Here is a 17,472-nt window from a genome sequence, read left to right as displayed (position 1 = left end):
GTAATGCTTCTGATCATCGCAAAGAACAGCATAGCTATAAAATGTGCTTATGAGAAGTGAAACTAAGGTCACCACGAGATGCGAACATATTTTCCATAGGCTCAACACAAATAGATGATTGTTTACTTTTGATTAAGCAGAGAACCGATAGGCTAATTATCCAACTACTCACCAATCAGAAACATATTGTACTGAGCTTGCAAAAGCCACTCCATTTCCACAACATTTTTCTCTAACAGATACGTATGGCGTGCTATGATTTATAGGCCTGGCTTATATGCGAGTTCTCAAAACTTACCTGATATCAGGGATGTTTTTCTAGACTTGGCTTATATGCGAAGATATACAGTAGCTGCTTCATTGCTGTCAGCTTTTATATATTTGATTTTATTGTTTAATCATTTCAAAACCTAAGTTTGATAAATCGTCTTGTTAAAGACTGGCCAAAAACGAGAGTTGTGGAGTTGTGACCTCATCACTCTTTGCAACTGCTCGGCTGAAGAATTGCAACGAGTATATGATTCTTTCTTGCTTGTTTCTTGTCAAGCTTGGATCTAAATACTTGAAATATTTTTTGACACAAATCAATTTGTGTAATATTAATTAAAACACTTTATTAAACACAATATGGAGAGCGAGCATTGTATCTCTTTAAAGCATAGCATATCGGCATCTTTGTCATTCCGACATGTTCATCCCAACGACTGCCAAATTTGAATTTCGAGATAAATTTTTTGTTGATACCATATGTCAAAAAAGGTCATATGGCAAGGCAGAAAATACATTGTGTTCAACATCACAAGGCGAAAAGAATTGTATATAATGGTCATCGTAACCCGAAGGCGTGCTGTGTAATAAAAAGTGCCTGTTTAGTGTGTGGAATCCGAAAAGGATATACAGTATATGAAAAAAGTGAGGGAATAATAAGAAAGACTTAGCCCTTTGGTTACGCGCGCTTGTTAGAAGACTTGTGATTTTAATGCTGCTAGTTCAAAACCAGTATGAAGGTGGTTTTTCGTTGCTAATACTCTATTGCTACACCTGGACAGACGAGTAGACAAACAGACAAAAGCTAAGGTTTTTATATATAGAAAAAGTTTGAATAAAAACAAGCAGAGTATCGCAATATACTATTAGAGTTGTTATGGATTTGTCTTCTCTTGGGTACAGATAGTTCTAAGAAATATCAGAAGTAAAATGAGCTTTCCCCTTAAATAGAAAGTTCCTTTTATTGCTGGTTTGATCGTTGTCAAGCAACTTCATGTTTTCAGAAAGACTTCAGCCACCCTCTCGGGGCTCTATTTGAATAACAGTTTTAAAGTTTTTTAACTTTTGGTTTTATTTCTTTCCTATTGTTTGTTAACTATTTCTTTCCTATTGTTTGTTAACTATTTCTTTCCTATTGTTTGTTAACTATTTCTTTCCTATTGTTTGTTAACTATTTCTTTCCTATTGTTTGTTAACTATTTCTTCCCTATTGTTTGTTAACTATTTCTTTCCTATTGTTTGTTAACTATTTCTTTCCTATTGTTTGTTAACTATTTCTTTCCTATTGTTTGTTAACTATTTCTTTCCTATTGTTTGTTAACTATTTCTTTCCTATTGTTTGTTAACTATTTCTTTCCTATTGTTTGTTAACTATTTCTTTCCTATTGTTTGTTAACTATTTCTTTCCTATTGTTTGTTAACTATTTCTTTCCTTACAAATCTGAGTAGTTCTGTTGCATAAATGTAAATACCTTCTTAATGTAGGAAAAATGTAAAATGACAGGTTTTGTTCATAGATGCGCGTGATGAGAACATAGCTATCTTGGAGGAGGCTGCTGCCATCCAGATGTGTATGGTGTGCGAGACCTTGGTCAAGGCTAACCAACCTGCTGATGTTGATTCCATTGCTGTTGTGCTGACAGAGAAGCTGCTTGGCAAACAAGAGAAGGAACTCGCTTACCTCCTCAAAGAGATTAAAACTATGGTTTGTCTTTTGCTTGTTTGACTCGTTGGAAATGACAAAAATTTAACAGAAAATATATTGTGTTTATACATGACTGTGTTAGGGTAAGTCATATTTGCTAGCATTAGTGCTATGGCTTTGCTGATGAAGGATTCTACCACCCGACAACCGCCAATGTAATTCGTGTTGTTGAATGTTTCCTTGTTTGAGTTTTGGGCTCGCCGAGAGTGAGACTGCTACCAGCTCTCAAAAAATCAAAACTTGTAACAGGAAATGTTTTTATCCTGTTTTTTTTCTACTCATCCTCAGCCATCCTGAATGAATTTTCTTAGTGTACAGAATATCATCTGGTCTAACCTCTTTCCCTATTGAACAAATGAGCTATTTACTTACAGTACTTTTCGGACTATAAAGCGCACCCCTATATAAGCCGCATCTGCTTTATTTTCCAAAATACGATAATAAAACAATACATAGGTCGCACCTTTGTATAGGCTGCAGAACTCAAGACGGTGTTTTTTAACGCGGCAACAACTTTGCAGTTTAAAACGGAACAGTGCCTAACGGCACTGTTTCGTATTAATCGACGCTTTTTAACCTAGTGCCTAATGGAACAGTACCATTAGGGATTGTTTTGTATTTTCTTTCATCGCTAGAGGCGCATTAGCCAGAGTTTCTGGTTAACGCGCCCTAGCGGTGAAAGAAAAGGCCACAGAATAGCCGCACTCTTATATAAGCCGCATAGCTCAAATCATCAGAAAAAAGTAGCGGCTAATAGTCTGAAAAGTACGGTACTCTCCAGTAGCATTGTTAGTTGTGAGTAGACAACTTCCAGTTCACAGCAGTTAGGGCTGTCAGGTGGTCATGATCATTCGCTCCGTTATAAAGGGTCTTTGTGTTTTATCTATGTAGGGGTATTATCCACTGCCCTTCCTCTTTCGGTAAGCAGCCACCATAAATGTATTTTTCAGACGCCTATTGGGTTTTATAGCAATTATGTTGCTGATGTATTCATCTGGAGGTCTCCTCTGATCAATATTTGCATTCATCTTTATTGCAGGGTGTGGAGGACATGATGAGGATGCATGGTGAGCAGACAGAGGCTAGGCAGACCGATCGCTGCAAGAATGTAGCCAAAGTTCTTACATCATACACGGGCATATGGACAGATGCCAGAATAATCTCTGAAGTAGAGTGAGTGCTTCTGTATGCCGTTTACAGCTTAAATGAGAAGAGTTTGTAGGTACACCACAAGCTGTTGAGCAGCGTCAATCTTGGTTAATTGTAACGATTAGCAGCCATCGTGACTATGACATGAGGAGACAACTGCTGACATGATCTTATCGGACCGCTTTTGAGTGATTCAAGTAATGTGTATTGATACGCTCTTCCTTGAAACCTTCTTTGTGTAAAGGAGGTTTATGACTCTCTACACAGAAATGGGAAGTGACATAGTGACCGGGTACATATGAAGGGTACATATGAAGGGTACATATGAAGCATTCGGACTCCTATCGAGCGTCCTAATAGCTGTAGAGAAATAGGGTAGTTGTCTCCTTGATTGCTGTAAGTGATGGTGCATGATGCATCGGCAAAACTCGTAGCCCAAGACTGATATTAAAAGCTTGAGTCTGGTTTTGTCTAAATATATCGTTTGAAATTTTAATTTTTAGAATTCTAAATATTAAATTAATAAAACTTAATTAAAACCATTAAAACAGATGAGAGAAGTTTTACTGGTAGTTTATAAAACCCAAATATTATATTCTAGGCCATATCATTTCTTAGTAAAAAAATAATATTATAAATAGAAAAACACTACATTTTAATAATATACTATAATAATATAACAATATTAATACACTGTGCCATGTTGTGTGGGGCCTGATGCATCAGAAGCAGGCAACTCCTAATGACATTTGATGTTCAAAAGGTTACATTATAGAGTTGTGTAAGCCAGGAATCTACAATAAGTTGAATGGAAGTTTTTCAATTGAATTTTTATGAATTACTCTTGTTCTCAGAAATATTCAGGCAGAATATGAATGGTTAGATGGCTGATGTTTATTCTTATTCTAATCTAAAGATCTAATTCCATCTAATTCTATCAAATCAATGAATACAGTTTGCGAGTAGCACACAACATTCATAGTTATTTTATTTCATATCTCATTAATGGCTGTTATGTTTACAGCACTAAATACTCCATGTTGGAGAAACTCATGCTCGAGTCTAGACTGAGATTATCTGAACCTCAATGGGACACTATGGACTCCACCCGTAAAGACCAGCTTTTGGCGGAACTGAAGGCTCAGACAGAACGCCATCGTGTTGCTGGTAATTTTACAGAGTGTTTTAGTGAGATGAGAGCTTGGAGAGAAGAAATTGAACAACATACTTGATAATAGTAAATGAAATATGAGTAATTAGGTACAGGACAGTATGTAGCTACCATTTACAACCTTTTAGTTACGGTTCCCACTTCGCCATTAGTCAGGTTTTTCTGAGTTTGATGACCAAAGTCCTGGCTGGCGCTGGAGGCGCTGGCGTATTCCACAATATATCTTTAATATGCGCTACCTTGTGGCTATGATCTTTAGTTCCCTGACTTAACTACCTATGATGCTCTTTGTAACTATAGTCGACACGTACTCCTTTTCCATTTTGGCATCTGTCTCATCAAGTTAGGCAGGCACCTGTGTCAACGAGTAAGGCACCTGTTTCAGCGAGTCAGTCACCAGTGTCAATCGGTGAGGCACTTGTGTCAATCAGTGCTTTACTTGTCTCAACGATTCTCATTGAGCCACATTCTTGTTATCTGGATTTGTATTGCATAAGCTTATTTACATACAGGCAATGAAGAAGCCCTCAGAAGCTTGTATGCCCCTCTTTTCCCAGACGATCAAAAATTCTTTTCTCTGTTTGGAGAGAACAGCTTTGAGTTTGCTCACAAGATAGTCGACTTTCAGAATGTTGACAATCTACCTAGTAAGTGCCTATATTTGATAGAGTTTCTCACTCTGGTCTTGTTAGCCAGATTATATGACACATAATTAACTTTCTGTTTTGTGTAGTTCTATGTTATTGGTCGTAGGCTTAGTGAGCTTTGTAGGATCTCCTATGGTGGCTCACAGCAAGGGTATGACTTACTTGAAAGCACATAACAGAAACTTAAGGCTGAGTTGAAGATTTTATTAAACTAACAAATTCTTTCCTCTTATTATCTAGATGAATTCAATAGTTGGCATTTAATACAAAACTTTCATAATTATATCTCATCTACATGAGTATATAAGTGTTGAAAATTTAGTAAAAAAAACCACTACGAATTGTGGCGAGTCGCTGAATGAGTTTAGGAGTAATCTTCTCTTTTACCTACTTGAAAAGTAGAGTTTAACTATAATAATAGTTTAGTGACCTTAACACCTGCGAGTAGCTGACACACCTTTACAGAGGTATGAAGAGTATGGAGTGTATTTCACCTTTGGTTATGGTATGCTTCGGCATCTCTGATATGTTTGTATTTAACTTTTTGTTAATATTCAAGTCCAAACCTCTATTCTTGCACTAGTATTTATTTGGACTTTCGTGCGGTTTACTGCAGTAATATCTGATAACCTGTCATTGAACTTGTTTAGGTAGTGTTGTTTTATAATTTGGCTTTTCACAGATACAATAGGGCAAATTTTTGCATGCACCTATAATTTGTGCTTGTGCCGATAGTGGTGTCCTTGGTTGTGGTTTTTGCTAGTTTTTCCAATACAGCTCATCAACCTAACCTCGAAGGAAATACTTTATAGTATCTGAGCTTGTGTTTTGATGCCTCCAACCTTCTTAACTGTAATCACTGGCAGAACTTAGCTACTATTTTGAAGTCTGGTGAAGCACACGACCAGCTGTAACATCGAAGCCCGGTCAGACATCTACATACAAAGTTGATTGGTTCTGAGATTTGGTTTGCGTGTCAAACCTTTGTATGTTGAAACAAATATTTTGATTAGAGTTATACTTTATTTTGTTTAATTTGTTCCAGATCCAAAAGAATATGGATATTTTAGGTAATTACATGTAAATACAACATTAAAATGAATGCATTTTATAAAATTATGTAGAAAACCAAATTTTATGTGAAAAACTAATGTTTTTTATTCGACTGGTTTCTTTATTTTTGCTTATAAAATGGCAATGTTTCCAAAGACTTCAAAAGTCGTGTGTTGAAAATGATAGATTCAAGTATTTGTATAAATTGTATATCTCATGTCTGGGGCATTCGTATGTTGATGTGGTCGTAAATCAAGGTTTGACAGTAATAAGTAGAGAGTTGACTCTATGTAAGACACTGCAAAGAGCTGATGTCAGATTTAGAGCATTTAATTTGGCAGTTGTCTTACCTTGCATCTTACATGAAACGTGATATCCGCCTGTGCCTGTGAACTAATTGGTGCAGACTTGTGCGTGTATTTCATATATTTGATTCTTTGTCCTTCTGTAGCAGTGAAAAGTGGTAAGTTGTAGTCTCGTCACCTGCTGATACATTCAACATCCCGCATGAGCCTCACATCCTGGTCTTAAACTGTATTTGACAGGCATTGCAATACTCTATGAAATAATCATCTTAATATCTACAGTTTGTCGACATCTGACAGACCTTCTGATAGGCTGTTCATCCACAGCCACCTTATTAAGTTCACTTTTCTGTGGTGATCTGATCCACCAGTTTTTTTAGCCTGTGAAAATGTGCTCATGTGGGGTGTCGAATAGCATTCTCTTCTGCAGATCAATTGATGGCTGCTAGGTGTATATTGTGATTACATTTTAATTTTAGCACTGCGATCTACAGCACTGTAACACATCTACACAACTGCGCTCGTTACCGCTAGCACATTTCCTTTCATGCATAGCCTATCGTTGTAACACAACAAAAAAATTGGCGATTACTTGACTTGCAAGCTCTTGTTGCAGATGACATCTACTCTGTTGCTGAAGAAATTGTGCCTGTGGTGGATCCTGTAGCAGCTCTGAGGTTAAGGAAAGACGAGGAAAAACAGGCATACCAAAACCTACTTCGAGGTAGAATCTAATGCTATTTATAATTTATTTTGATTAATTCAAGTCTAATGGTGGGATATTTAAATAGATTTCAGATTAATTTCTACCATTTACACTCAGAGAGTCATGTAAAGTTTATAGTTTTATGGTATTCAGTTGAATTGTGGGCATGAGTGTGATAATCAGTTACCTCCACGAGAGTGGTGTGATATTCAGTTAACTCCATGAAAGTGTTGTGATATTCAGTTAACTCTATTAGAGTGTTGGGATGTTCAGTTAACTCTATTAGAGTGTTGCGATGTTCAGTTAACTCTATTAGAGTGTTGGGATGTTCAGTTAACTCTATTAGAGTGTTGCGATATTCAGTTAACTCTATTAGAGTGTTGTGATGTTCAGTTAACTCTATGAGAGTGTTGTGATATTCAATTAACTCTATTAGAGTGTTGTGATATTCAATTAACTCTATTAGAGTGTTGCGATGTTCAGTTAACTCTATGAGAGTGTTGTGATATTCAATTAACTCTATTAGAGTGTTGCGATGTTCAGTTAACTCTATGAGAGTGTTGTGATATTCAGTAACTCTATGAGAGTGTTGTAATGTTCAGTTAACTCTATGAGAGTGTTGTGATATTCAATTAACTCTATTAGAGTGTTGCGATGTTCAGTTAACTCTATGAGAGTGTTGTGATATTCAGTAACTCTATGAGAGTGTTGTAATGTTCAGTTAACTCTATTAGAGTGTTGCGATGTTCAGTTAACTCTATGAGAGTGTTGCGATGTTCAGTTAACTCTATGAGAGTGTTGTGATGTTCAGTTAACTCTATGAGAGTGTTGTGATCTTCAGTAACTCTATGAGAGTGTTGTAATGTTCAGTTAACTCTATTAGTGTTTTGATTCTCAAACTGCGTAAAAGCAAAGACAAACCATTTACTGTGACATTTAAAAGTCCTTTTCAAAGTTCTTTTATAGAAAATTTAAATAACTGGTGTTACTCATGTTATTGAATCTGTAGATATACATGCAGTGGTATCTAATTATTTAATTATTAAAGGAATGTATGGAGTATTTCTCGGAGATCAAGGTCGTGCCGCGGAGGTGATTAAACTTCGTCATCATCAGTCGATGATCAAGTCAAGCTCTGACTTTGCCAACATCGCTCTCCAGCTTGGCTTTAAGGAGAGGAGTCAGCTAGTGACCTACTTGACTAAAGGGAGCGGTGATCATAAGATGTTGTGAGTTGCTACAATAGCGTTCTATTTTTGATGGCGTTATATATGCCCTTCCAGTACTACGTAGATCATTGCTAGTGCAGTCTATCTTCTCTGCTAATACTGTATATACCCTGGGGTGCTACTATATGTACTCTGTGATAGTACGCTATATATTTAGTAGTACTCTACATACTCTCTGGTAGTACTTTATATACTCTCTGGTAGTACCCTATATACTCTCTGGTAGTACTCTACATACATGTACTCGTATATAACTCTATACATGTATACCTTGTGTGTCTGATTACAGATGTACTGGAGACTGGGAAAGGATAGTTGCTGTTTCTACTAAAGCCATAGAGGATGGAGACGTGACCATGGAGGATATATCAGCGATCTCTGGGGCATCTTCTGCTGCATCCAAGCTATTTGTAAGCAATTAGTTTTACAGTGACAGATCAGACTGGCAGTATAGTGTTGTACAAACTTCTTTACAATCCTAAGCAACCTTATTGGTATTTTAAGAGCTGGTACAGTGTGGTAAGCTTCTCTTGCTTCTTCAAAATGATTGGGACAGATGTCTGACTTAATCTTTTGAGAAGGGCAAATGCTTTGTGGAACATCATTTAGAATGAACTCTACTTAAAACTTTGACTACAATTACCTAATATCACAGGCTATGAATGCGGATTAATAACCAATGTTGGTCAAAGCACTGTTGGCCTTTGTTACAGACCGTGTGATAATGTAGCTACGCCTTTAAACTATTTGTAGGTCAGCAAAATGTTAAACTGATTGCTTTATGACTTTTCCTGAAGTGTGTTTCAAGTTTTATTTACAAGCATAAAAAGTAGCATGATTATTCAACTCGATCTGTTTCTGATGATATGACTCATAATGCATAGGTAGTTAAAAAGGTAGAGTGGTTAGTATTTAAATGTATAGAGTTACGCAGAAACATCCGACCAAGACATGTATATTTACACACACTGTTACTGCTGCGGGCTTCTCTGGAATAGGAGAGAGAAAACAACTCTTCCGCTTCGGAATACTTTCATATACTCCATCATTTACTAATCACTTAGTAACATTCTTACAGTCATGTTAGTTGTATTTTGCTTCAGGTTAAAATACTGATTGTAACATCTTGTTTGTAAGACACTACTAGGAATTCCTTGTCTTTTACACATTTTTTTAGTGAATCATCATCATTGTTATTTATATCTTTTCACTGTAGACAAAGCAGAAAGGTTTTATAGTATGAATGTACTGTATATGGACACGCTACACAGGCGCAGGTTTCCAGCATCACCATGTCAAAAGAATTTTATTTTGATGATTTTAACGGTAAAATAATTTTTTTGTAGATTGACTTGCTGCACACATACATCATGAGACAGAAGCAGGAGAGGCAGCAGCTTGCAAAACTTATTGCTGCCCTCTCAGAGTCTGTTCAAATCGCTGCGGCTCTCCTTCCTAAAGATGAAAAGTTATTACAGCTGCCTCTTCTCCGGCTGCGCTTCAAAAACAAAGGTGAGTTGGTCTGAGTTTGTGGTGCTCTGGCTAGCGAAGGTGAATATTCTTTCACCATCCGGCCTATTTGTTATCGACAATTTCTTATTGCCAATTTCTTATTGACTATTTCTTATAAAATTACTCGGCAAAAGATGAAAATGAGAAATTTTCAGACATGGTTTCACTTTGTTTGAAAATATTTTCAAGTGGAGTTTTTTATTTCGATCATAAAAAATCATTGTATATAAACATCAGTTTTTATTTTCAAAACTATATAAACATTAGTTGGTATTTTGAGAATATATAAACATTGGCTTGTATGCTGTAAAATTATTGTTGGGCCTTTCAACATACTTTGAAAATTTATTTTTTTGCTTGAAATATAAACATTATTGAATTAGAACAGTACTATCATAGTGCAAAGGCTTCACTCTTTCAACTTTAAAATCATGTTAATGTATTTTATATGATTATACTAGCATTGAACCTGGCGTTACTTAGGGTTTGCAACCAAGTAGCGTGCAGTATTGCAGTATTGATGTAGATTGCTACACTGCAGATTGCTACGCTGCAGATTGCTACACTGCAGATTGCTACACCGCAGATTGCTACACTACAGATTGCTACACTGTAGATTGCTACGCTGCAGATTGCTACATTGCAATTGCTACACTGCAGATTGCCACACTGCAGATTGCCACATTGCAGATTGCTACGCCGCAGATTGCTACACTGCAGATTGTTACAATGCAGATTGCTACACTGCAGAGTGCTACACTGCAGATCGTTACACTACAGATCGCTACACTGCAGATCGCTACTCTGCAGATCGCTATACTGCAGATTACTACGCTGAAGATTGCTACGCTGCAGGTTGCTATACTGCAGATTGCTACACTGCAGATTGCTATACTGCAGATTGCTACATTGCAGATTGCTACGCTGCAGATTGATACACTGCAGATTGCTACACTGCAGATTGCTACACTACAGATTGCTACACTGTAGATTGCTAAACCGCAGATTGCTACACTGCAGATTGCTACACTGCAGATTGCTACACTACAGATTGCTACACTACAGATTGCTACACTGCAGATTGCTACACTGCAGATTGCTACACTACAGATTGCTACACTGCAGATTGCTACACTACAGATTGCTACACTACAGATTGCTACACTGCAGATTGCTACACTGCAGATTGCTACACTGCAGATTGCTGCACTGCAGATTGCCACACTGCAGATTGCTACACATGCAATGGCACATCATTGAGTCTGTAACTGGGTGGGTGTCTAAAGGCTGGTTCTTAGGAACCACTACTAAGCCCCCTATGTCACTACTATGACGAGTTTTGAGACGAACTACTATGATAGTTGAAGCCCCCACAATGATAAAATGGGCTTTATTAATATATCATTAATGTAAAATGAAAACACTTAGTACATGCTTAAAAAAGCATACGAAAATGTTTTATATTATATAATATATTATACCTGTCTTCAACAGCAAGAGTTTGTGTGGCATTATTTTAAGTTTTTGACAAACATTTTAAATAATTTTGTTCTATGGTAAACTACAAAGCATTCAAAAATGACTGTTTTTGCTTGTAGACGCTTGGCCTGAGGAATCAGTCAACATAGCCTGTGCTATGAAGGCTGAGTTATGGAAGAATTCGCGAGATGGAGTCGCTCCAATCAATGCAATACTCGCTGAGCTTGAAGAGAGGCAGCTCTTTGAACTGTCCAATTTAATTCATACCATAGCGGATAAGGTAAAAGACATTACTAATATACCATTTCTTGGGCTGGATACAATAACACTTTGACATTAGAGCGAACATTAAATATATATATTTCCTGATTGAGATATCTTTGATTGTGACTGAGCAAGCAGCATTGTATGAGGAAGGTTATTTTGTATAACTGAAATTTAACCCTCAAACTCTCCGCTATTGACTTTAGACATTAGGTTAGTTTTGTGATGTAGATAAAATTGTTCGCACGATATTTCTGGCTAAGCTATGAGATTTCGGGTCACATTCTAATCATAATTAGAAATCAAGTTCTACTTACCGCCTGTGCGCTTCATCATAATGGTGTGTAGAATACAGTGTAAATGAGAGTTATTGTCTCGATCGTATTCAAGAATATAACTCCAAGTTTTATAAGCCATTTGAGCTACAAAGTAACAAGTAAAGCAGAATATACGACCACATCTTACACCGCAATCTTGTACAATGGCAAATTTCCTATGTTTGTGGAATTTGTGCGTTGGAAAATGCCACAGCATGTTAGAATAGAATGTCAGCAATGCAATTAGCAATTAGCCTTCGAACTCTCTGAGCAGTTGTTCTGAATAGATACAACTTCTCTGTTTGCTGTTATGACAATGATTATATTTTTTCAAGTTTTCAATCGTAAAATTGGTATTCAATATTTTCTGATAGAATTACCGAACAGACTACATTCAAACAGTTTACGTAGCCTATGGCTTGAGATCCTACGCTGTGAGTTCTTGTAAAATTATGGTTTCTCAATAGACTCGTTGGTTGACTTGAATAAATCTGACTTAATATTTTTATATTTAAATATATCAGGAAGTTACATATTGTAACAATATGATATTTATGGCTGTTGCCGTCTGAATGTCTTTCTAAGGTCCTCTTAAGTCATGAATGCTAACCCTCTTTCGTGTGATTCAACATTTTAGAGTGTGAAAGATTTGGCTGAACTAAGGGATAGCTTCAACAAAGACATTTGTCCATGCGTATACATGGCTTTGACAGACATGTCCCACTTCTATCAGGCGTGTGCCGATAGAATTCCTCAGGCTATCGAGAACAAGTATGAGACGCTTCGAGACAAGCTGCTCATGTCTGCTCTTATGATACAGGTAGTCGACTGTTGGAGTTGTCTTCTCTTTTGTCTCTTAATTATTAATAACAGCGTGGTTTTAATGTTTATTAGCCTTAAGAAAGCAGAAGTGGTGGTGTTGAAACTTAAATGCAACTTTCAAAACCTCTTAATTCCGTTAGATATATTTTAGACTCAAGTCGTGATGACTAATACCGTATATTAGCAACTTACTTATATAGACAAGTTTTCTTGAGTCTGGGAGGTCAATCTATGATACTTACTAGAGCTTGTACTTATAGGTTTATAGATACAGTTACTTATATAGAGCTAAGCTTGTTATCACATCTACATACTGATTTTTTAACTTACAACTAAAATTTTAGCAAGTATTTGTCTCAACATACGAGTACAAAGTTATTCCAAAATGACATACGTCTTTGTGAAACAATACAGTTTTGTGAGTTGAAACAAAAATCTAGTATGAATTGCGGATTAAACTTGAAAATGATTGAAAAATACGTAAACTAGAATAATTTAAACTGTATCTAGTGTAAGTTAGTGTAAGAGTTACTCCGTGTATTTCTAACCATTGTTGAGCCGACACGCTTCTTCACATACCTTAAAGCTACTGTATTACATGTAGCCTCTGATCCTGTAATCTTGCTTGAAATTGTCGCACTGAAGGACCAATATAGACAGTAATTATGGAGCTTCATTGACTTTATTGATGGAGACATTGACTTTATCACTCTTCATCGCCTTCCATTGTGTCCTGATAGAAAGGAGAGGCAGCATGGAAGCAGACCTCGGAAGCTGACCGGCAGCAGGCCTTACAAGATCTAAAGTGGAAAGAGCGGCAGCTGAATGAGCAAGGAAGCCAACATGAAGCTGTGGAAGTAATTAAACGCTGCCTTGGAAATGAGCAAATCTACCGCAGATTTCTCACTGATGACAACCTTACCGGAGTAGATGTTTTGGAGTATATCACTGTCAAGCGTCAACAGGTAATATTTTTGAACGAGTGTTTACAGCCTGCTGCTAGGATTTGTACATTTTATCTAGACTGAGCTTCAATATATTCTACTAGTCTAGCCTCTGTTCTACTCATGGTCTGATTGTAATTTTTCATGTTGAAAATTTAAAAAAATTAGTTTTATTGTTGTTGGAATACACATTAGGGACATACGCGTAGCTCTTAACAAATTCAAACTACAAAAGCAAAAGAAGACAATTCTTAAAAATAGTTTGTTGTTAAATTTGAGCAACTAGTTAGTTTATGTTTATAGCCAACTAGCTGCATTACTCGTCTACAGGAATAGATTCACGTGCAGCATAAGGTTTATTGAGATTTGTCTTTCATACTGTAAAACAACTCCAAATATGCAGTCTACTGAAATTGTTGCCCTGAATATGCACACACATATTATGATGTCAATAATGTTGGGGAAAACAATAGAAATCTACAATGTGTTTTACAGCTAGATGCGTGTAAAATCTAGTAAATATTCTAGATTCATGTGTCTAGATTCATGCATCCGTTCATACCCGTCTATGGCCTGGCCCGTCATACCTGTCCATGGCCCGTCTACCCGCCTTGGCTGACCAGTCTATACCCGCCTCGCAGTTGACTATCGCGCTTTTGCATTCGCCTCGCCATCAATCGCCTCGCAATCATCCGGCCCGCATCCGCCTTGCAATCAATACCCTCGCACTCAATCGCTTTGCAGTCAATCGCTTCGCAATTAATCGCCTCGCACTCGCAACCAATTGCCTCGCACTCGCAATAATCGCCTCGCACTCGCTATCAATCGCCTCACACTCGCAATCAATCGCCTCGCACTCGCAATCAATCGCCTCGCAATCAATCACCTCGCAATCAATCGCCGAGCACTCAATCGCTTCGCAATCAATCGCCTCGCACTCGCCAATTCATCTGGAAAGCCGCACCTGGATGCACTCGGGGCGAAAAAGGTCTTCCGCGCATCCCCGAGTGACGCCACGGCCCCAAACCGCTAGCTGCATAACCCGTCCACAGGAACAGATTCATGTACAGCAAGAGGTTTATTGAGAGTTGTCTTTTATACTGTAAAACAACTCCAAATATGCAGTTTACTGAATTTTTTTGCCCTGATCACACTACGCATACACATATGCAGTCATATAGGTCAATAATGTAGGGGAGAACAATGCAAATCTGCCATACGTTTTACAGCTAGTCTACAATGCATCAGTCTCAAACCACTCAAATCGGAGTTGCCCTATTTGTGTACAGAGAACTGATAATGAAATTGACATTGCTAGGCAAACTGAAGTTCTTCAAACTGGCAGTATTGAAAAGTTTTGCATCTTTTAAAAAATTATACAAAATATTTTGCTATCGCCAGCATTTATTGAATGGAGACTTCTACATTCTTAAAACACTAATCATAGCTCACCAGTTTTTCGTCTATAGCCTGTGTTTTGACATGGTATATACAAACAGTAATGAAGTTGTGTCAATAAAATTTATAAGTATAACAGCAAAGACAGTATGATGTCAAGGCAGATACAGCATTAGCACTTTACAATAGTAGAACAAAGCGCCGACATGATAGCCTTTGTATGAGATACAATAAGGAAAAGAAATGCATGAAAAGATATATATACTGAAAAATATGTTAGAAAATGCTGCATGTGGTATAGCAGCACATGAAGAACATAAAACAATAACACAATGTTAGTTCAACGCAACACTTGCGGATAGACAACATTTTTGGTTTTTCTGTCGGGCGTATGAAGAAACAGTTTTCGGCGTGTGCTTACTTTTGAGCAGGCGACGTATAGCTGGTCATGGCTGATGCAGGGTGACAGTAAGTCGATAGCAGATGCTCTCTTTCTTTTCACAATAGCATATCGCAACCCTCGGAGTACTCGTGAAAGTTCTGTAATAGTAAGTTACAGTAGGCCTACTCGTAGCTGGAAAAAAATTAGTAACTCGGCTGCTGAAGGAAATGAACATGACCCACTATCACGAACAGCGGCAAATTCAACGTTATTAAGTAGTGGAGATGTGGCAATTCATAGACAATACAACATCGTATAAGAAACACTTACTTTTTTGATGCGGAAATTTAGTAGGTGAGTAATGCGTTTTTCCAGTGGCTCCAAGAAACAAACGTTTACGTGACCTTCTCGGTACACGTTGGCAGCAAATATTAATTGCATATAAATAACTACTCGTTAATTTATTTTATTTAATGAATAGTACATTTGTATAGCTGTATAGACACCTTTGTATAGGCCGCAGAACTCAGGAAGGTGCTTTTTAACACGGCAGAAAATTTGCCGTTTAAAAAGCGTGCTAACCGGGGATTTCGGTTAATGCGCCCGAGCGGTGAAAGAAAAACAACAGATTCGCCACACCTTTATATAAGCCGCTTGGCTCAAATCGTCAGAGAAAAGTAGCTGCTAATAGTCCATACTACGATATATAGTATTCATATTAGTTCGGTTGGCTTCGTTCGACCGAATGGATAAAGAAAGACCGCTCTATTATTTATTTACCGTTACGACACATATTAATTCAGTTTGCTTCGTACTACCGAAATTTGTACGACGATAAAAGAAAAGACCGCTCTATAAGGCGGACAATCAATCACACAGACAACGATTGCCGTTTATATAGTAGACTAGCTGCATTACCCGTCTACAGGAATAGATTCACGTGCTGCATAAGGTTTATTGAGAGTTGTCTTTCATACTGTAAAACAACTCCAAATATGCAGTTACATCTCCCTCTCTCCATCTCTCCCTCTTTCCCTCTCCCTCTCTCCCCTCTCTCTCCCTCCCTCTTTCTCTCCCTCTCTCTCTCTCTCTCCCCCCCTCTCCTCGCTCTCCCTCTCTCTCTATCCTTCTCTCCCTCTTTCCCCTCTCTCCCTCTCTCCGTCTCTCCCCTCTCTCTCCCTCCCTCTTCCCCCTCTCTCTCTCCCCTCTCTCTCCCTCTCTCTCTCCCCTCTCTCTCCCTCTCTCTCTCCCCCCCCCCCCCCCCTCTCCTCCTCGGTCTCCCTCTCCTTCTCTCCCTCTTTCCCCTCTCTCCCCTCTCTCTCTCCCTCCCTCTTCTCCCTCTTTCTCTCCCTCTCTCTCTCCTCCCCCCTCTCCTCCTCTCTCTCCTTCTCTCCCACTCTCCGTCTCTCCCCTCTCTCTCCCTCCCTCTTCCCCCTCTCTCTCCCTCTTTCTCTCTCTCTCTCCCCCTCTCCTCCTCGCTCTCCCTCTCTCTCCCTTTCTCCCTCTCCCCCCCCTCTCTCTCTCCCCCCTCTCCTCCTCGCTCTCCCTCTCTCTCCCTTTCTCTCTCTCCCTTAGTTCTACGCAACACATGCGGATAGACAACATTTTTGGTTTTTCTGTCGGGCGTATGAAGAAACAGTTTTCAGCGTGTGCCTACTTTTGAGCAGACGACGTATAGCTGGTCATGGCTGATGCAGGGTGGCAGTAAGTCGATAGCAGATGCTCTCTTTCTTTTCACAATAGCGTATCGCAACCCTCGGAGTACTCGTGAAAGTTATGTAATAGTAAGTTACAGTAGGCCTACTCGTAGCTGGAAAAAAATTAGTAACTCGGCTGCTGAAGGAAATGAACATGACCCACTATCACGAACACCGGCAAATCCAACGTTATTAAGTAGTGGAGATGTGGCAATTCATAGACAATACAACATCGTATAAGAAACACTTACCTTTTTGATGTGGAAATTTAGTAGGTGAGAAATGCGTTTTTCCAGTGGCTCCAAGAAACAAACGTTTACGTGACCTTCTCGGTACACGTTGGCAGTAAATATTAATCGCATGTAAATAACTACTCGTTAATTTATTTTATTTAATGAATAGTACATTTGTATAGCTGTATAGGC

At 38.2% G+C, this 17,472-nt stretch overlaps 3 protein-coding genes across 3 annotated transcripts in view; all 3 read left to right on the top strand.

Annotated features, from left to right (window-relative positions):
- The window catches only part of LOC137390500 (uncharacterized), a 57,655-nt gene extending 49,001 nt beyond the window's left edge, over window positions 1-8,654 (top strand). Inside the window, exons 17-23 of the mRNA XM_068076829.1 lie at window positions 1,785-1,972; window positions 3,012-3,145; window positions 4,146-4,303; window positions 4,817-4,939; window positions 6,914-7,021; window positions 8,052-8,232; window positions 8,522-8,654. Coding sequence (XP_067932930.1) covers window positions 1,785-1,972; window positions 3,012-3,145; window positions 4,146-4,303; window positions 4,817-4,939; window positions 6,914-7,021; window positions 8,052-8,232; window positions 8,522-8,654 — 1,025 coding nt within the window. The remainder of the gene's footprint in view (window positions 1-1,784; window positions 1,973-3,011; window positions 3,146-4,145; window positions 4,304-4,816; window positions 4,940-6,913; window positions 7,022-8,051; window positions 8,233-8,521) is intronic.
- Window positions 8,655-9,662: 1,008 nt separating this feature from the next.
- Window positions 9,663-13,906, top strand: LOC137390499 (uncharacterized). Its single transcript, XM_068076827.1, has 5 exons — window positions 9,663-9,744; window positions 11,343-11,503; window positions 12,442-12,624; window positions 13,367-13,591; window positions 13,901-13,906. The coding sequence occupies exons 2-5, from the start codon at window positions 11,381-11,383 to the stop codon at window positions 13,904-13,906; spliced, it is 537 nt and encodes a 178-aa protein (XP_067932928.1). The 5' UTR covers window positions 9,663-9,744; window positions 11,343-11,380.
- Window positions 13,466-17,472, top strand: part of LOC137391101 (trichohyalin-like) — a 40,843-nt gene continuing 36,836 nt past the window's right edge. Inside the window, exon 1 of the mRNA XM_068077461.1 lies at window positions 13,466-13,591. The gene's annotated coding sequence lies outside the window, so the exon portion shown is untranslated. The remainder of the gene's footprint in view (window positions 13,592-17,472) is intronic.

Source organism: Watersipora subatra, chromosome 3, assembly GCF_963576615.1.
Source record: "Watersipora subatra chromosome 3, tzWatSuba1.1, whole genome shotgun sequence".
NCBI lineage: Eukaryota > Metazoa > Bryozoa > Gymnolaemata > Cheilostomatida > Watersiporidae > Watersipora > Watersipora subatra.
Note: the sequence above shows the minus strand (reverse complement) of the source record. Positions and strands in the feature narration are given on the sequence as shown.

Coding starts and splice junctions, on each gene's coding strand:
- LOC137390499 (XM_068076827.1), top strand. CDS start 11,381: ATGAAGGCTGAGTTATGGAAGAATTCGCGAGATGGAGTCGCTCCAATC. Junction 11,504..12,441: donor TTCATACCATAGCGGATAAG/GTAAAAGACATT, acceptor TCAACATTTTAG/AGTGTGAAAGATTTGGCTGA. Junction 12,625..13,366: donor TGTCTGCTCTTATGATACAG/GTAGTCGACTGT, acceptor GTGTCCTGATAG/AAAGGAGAGGCAGCATGGAA.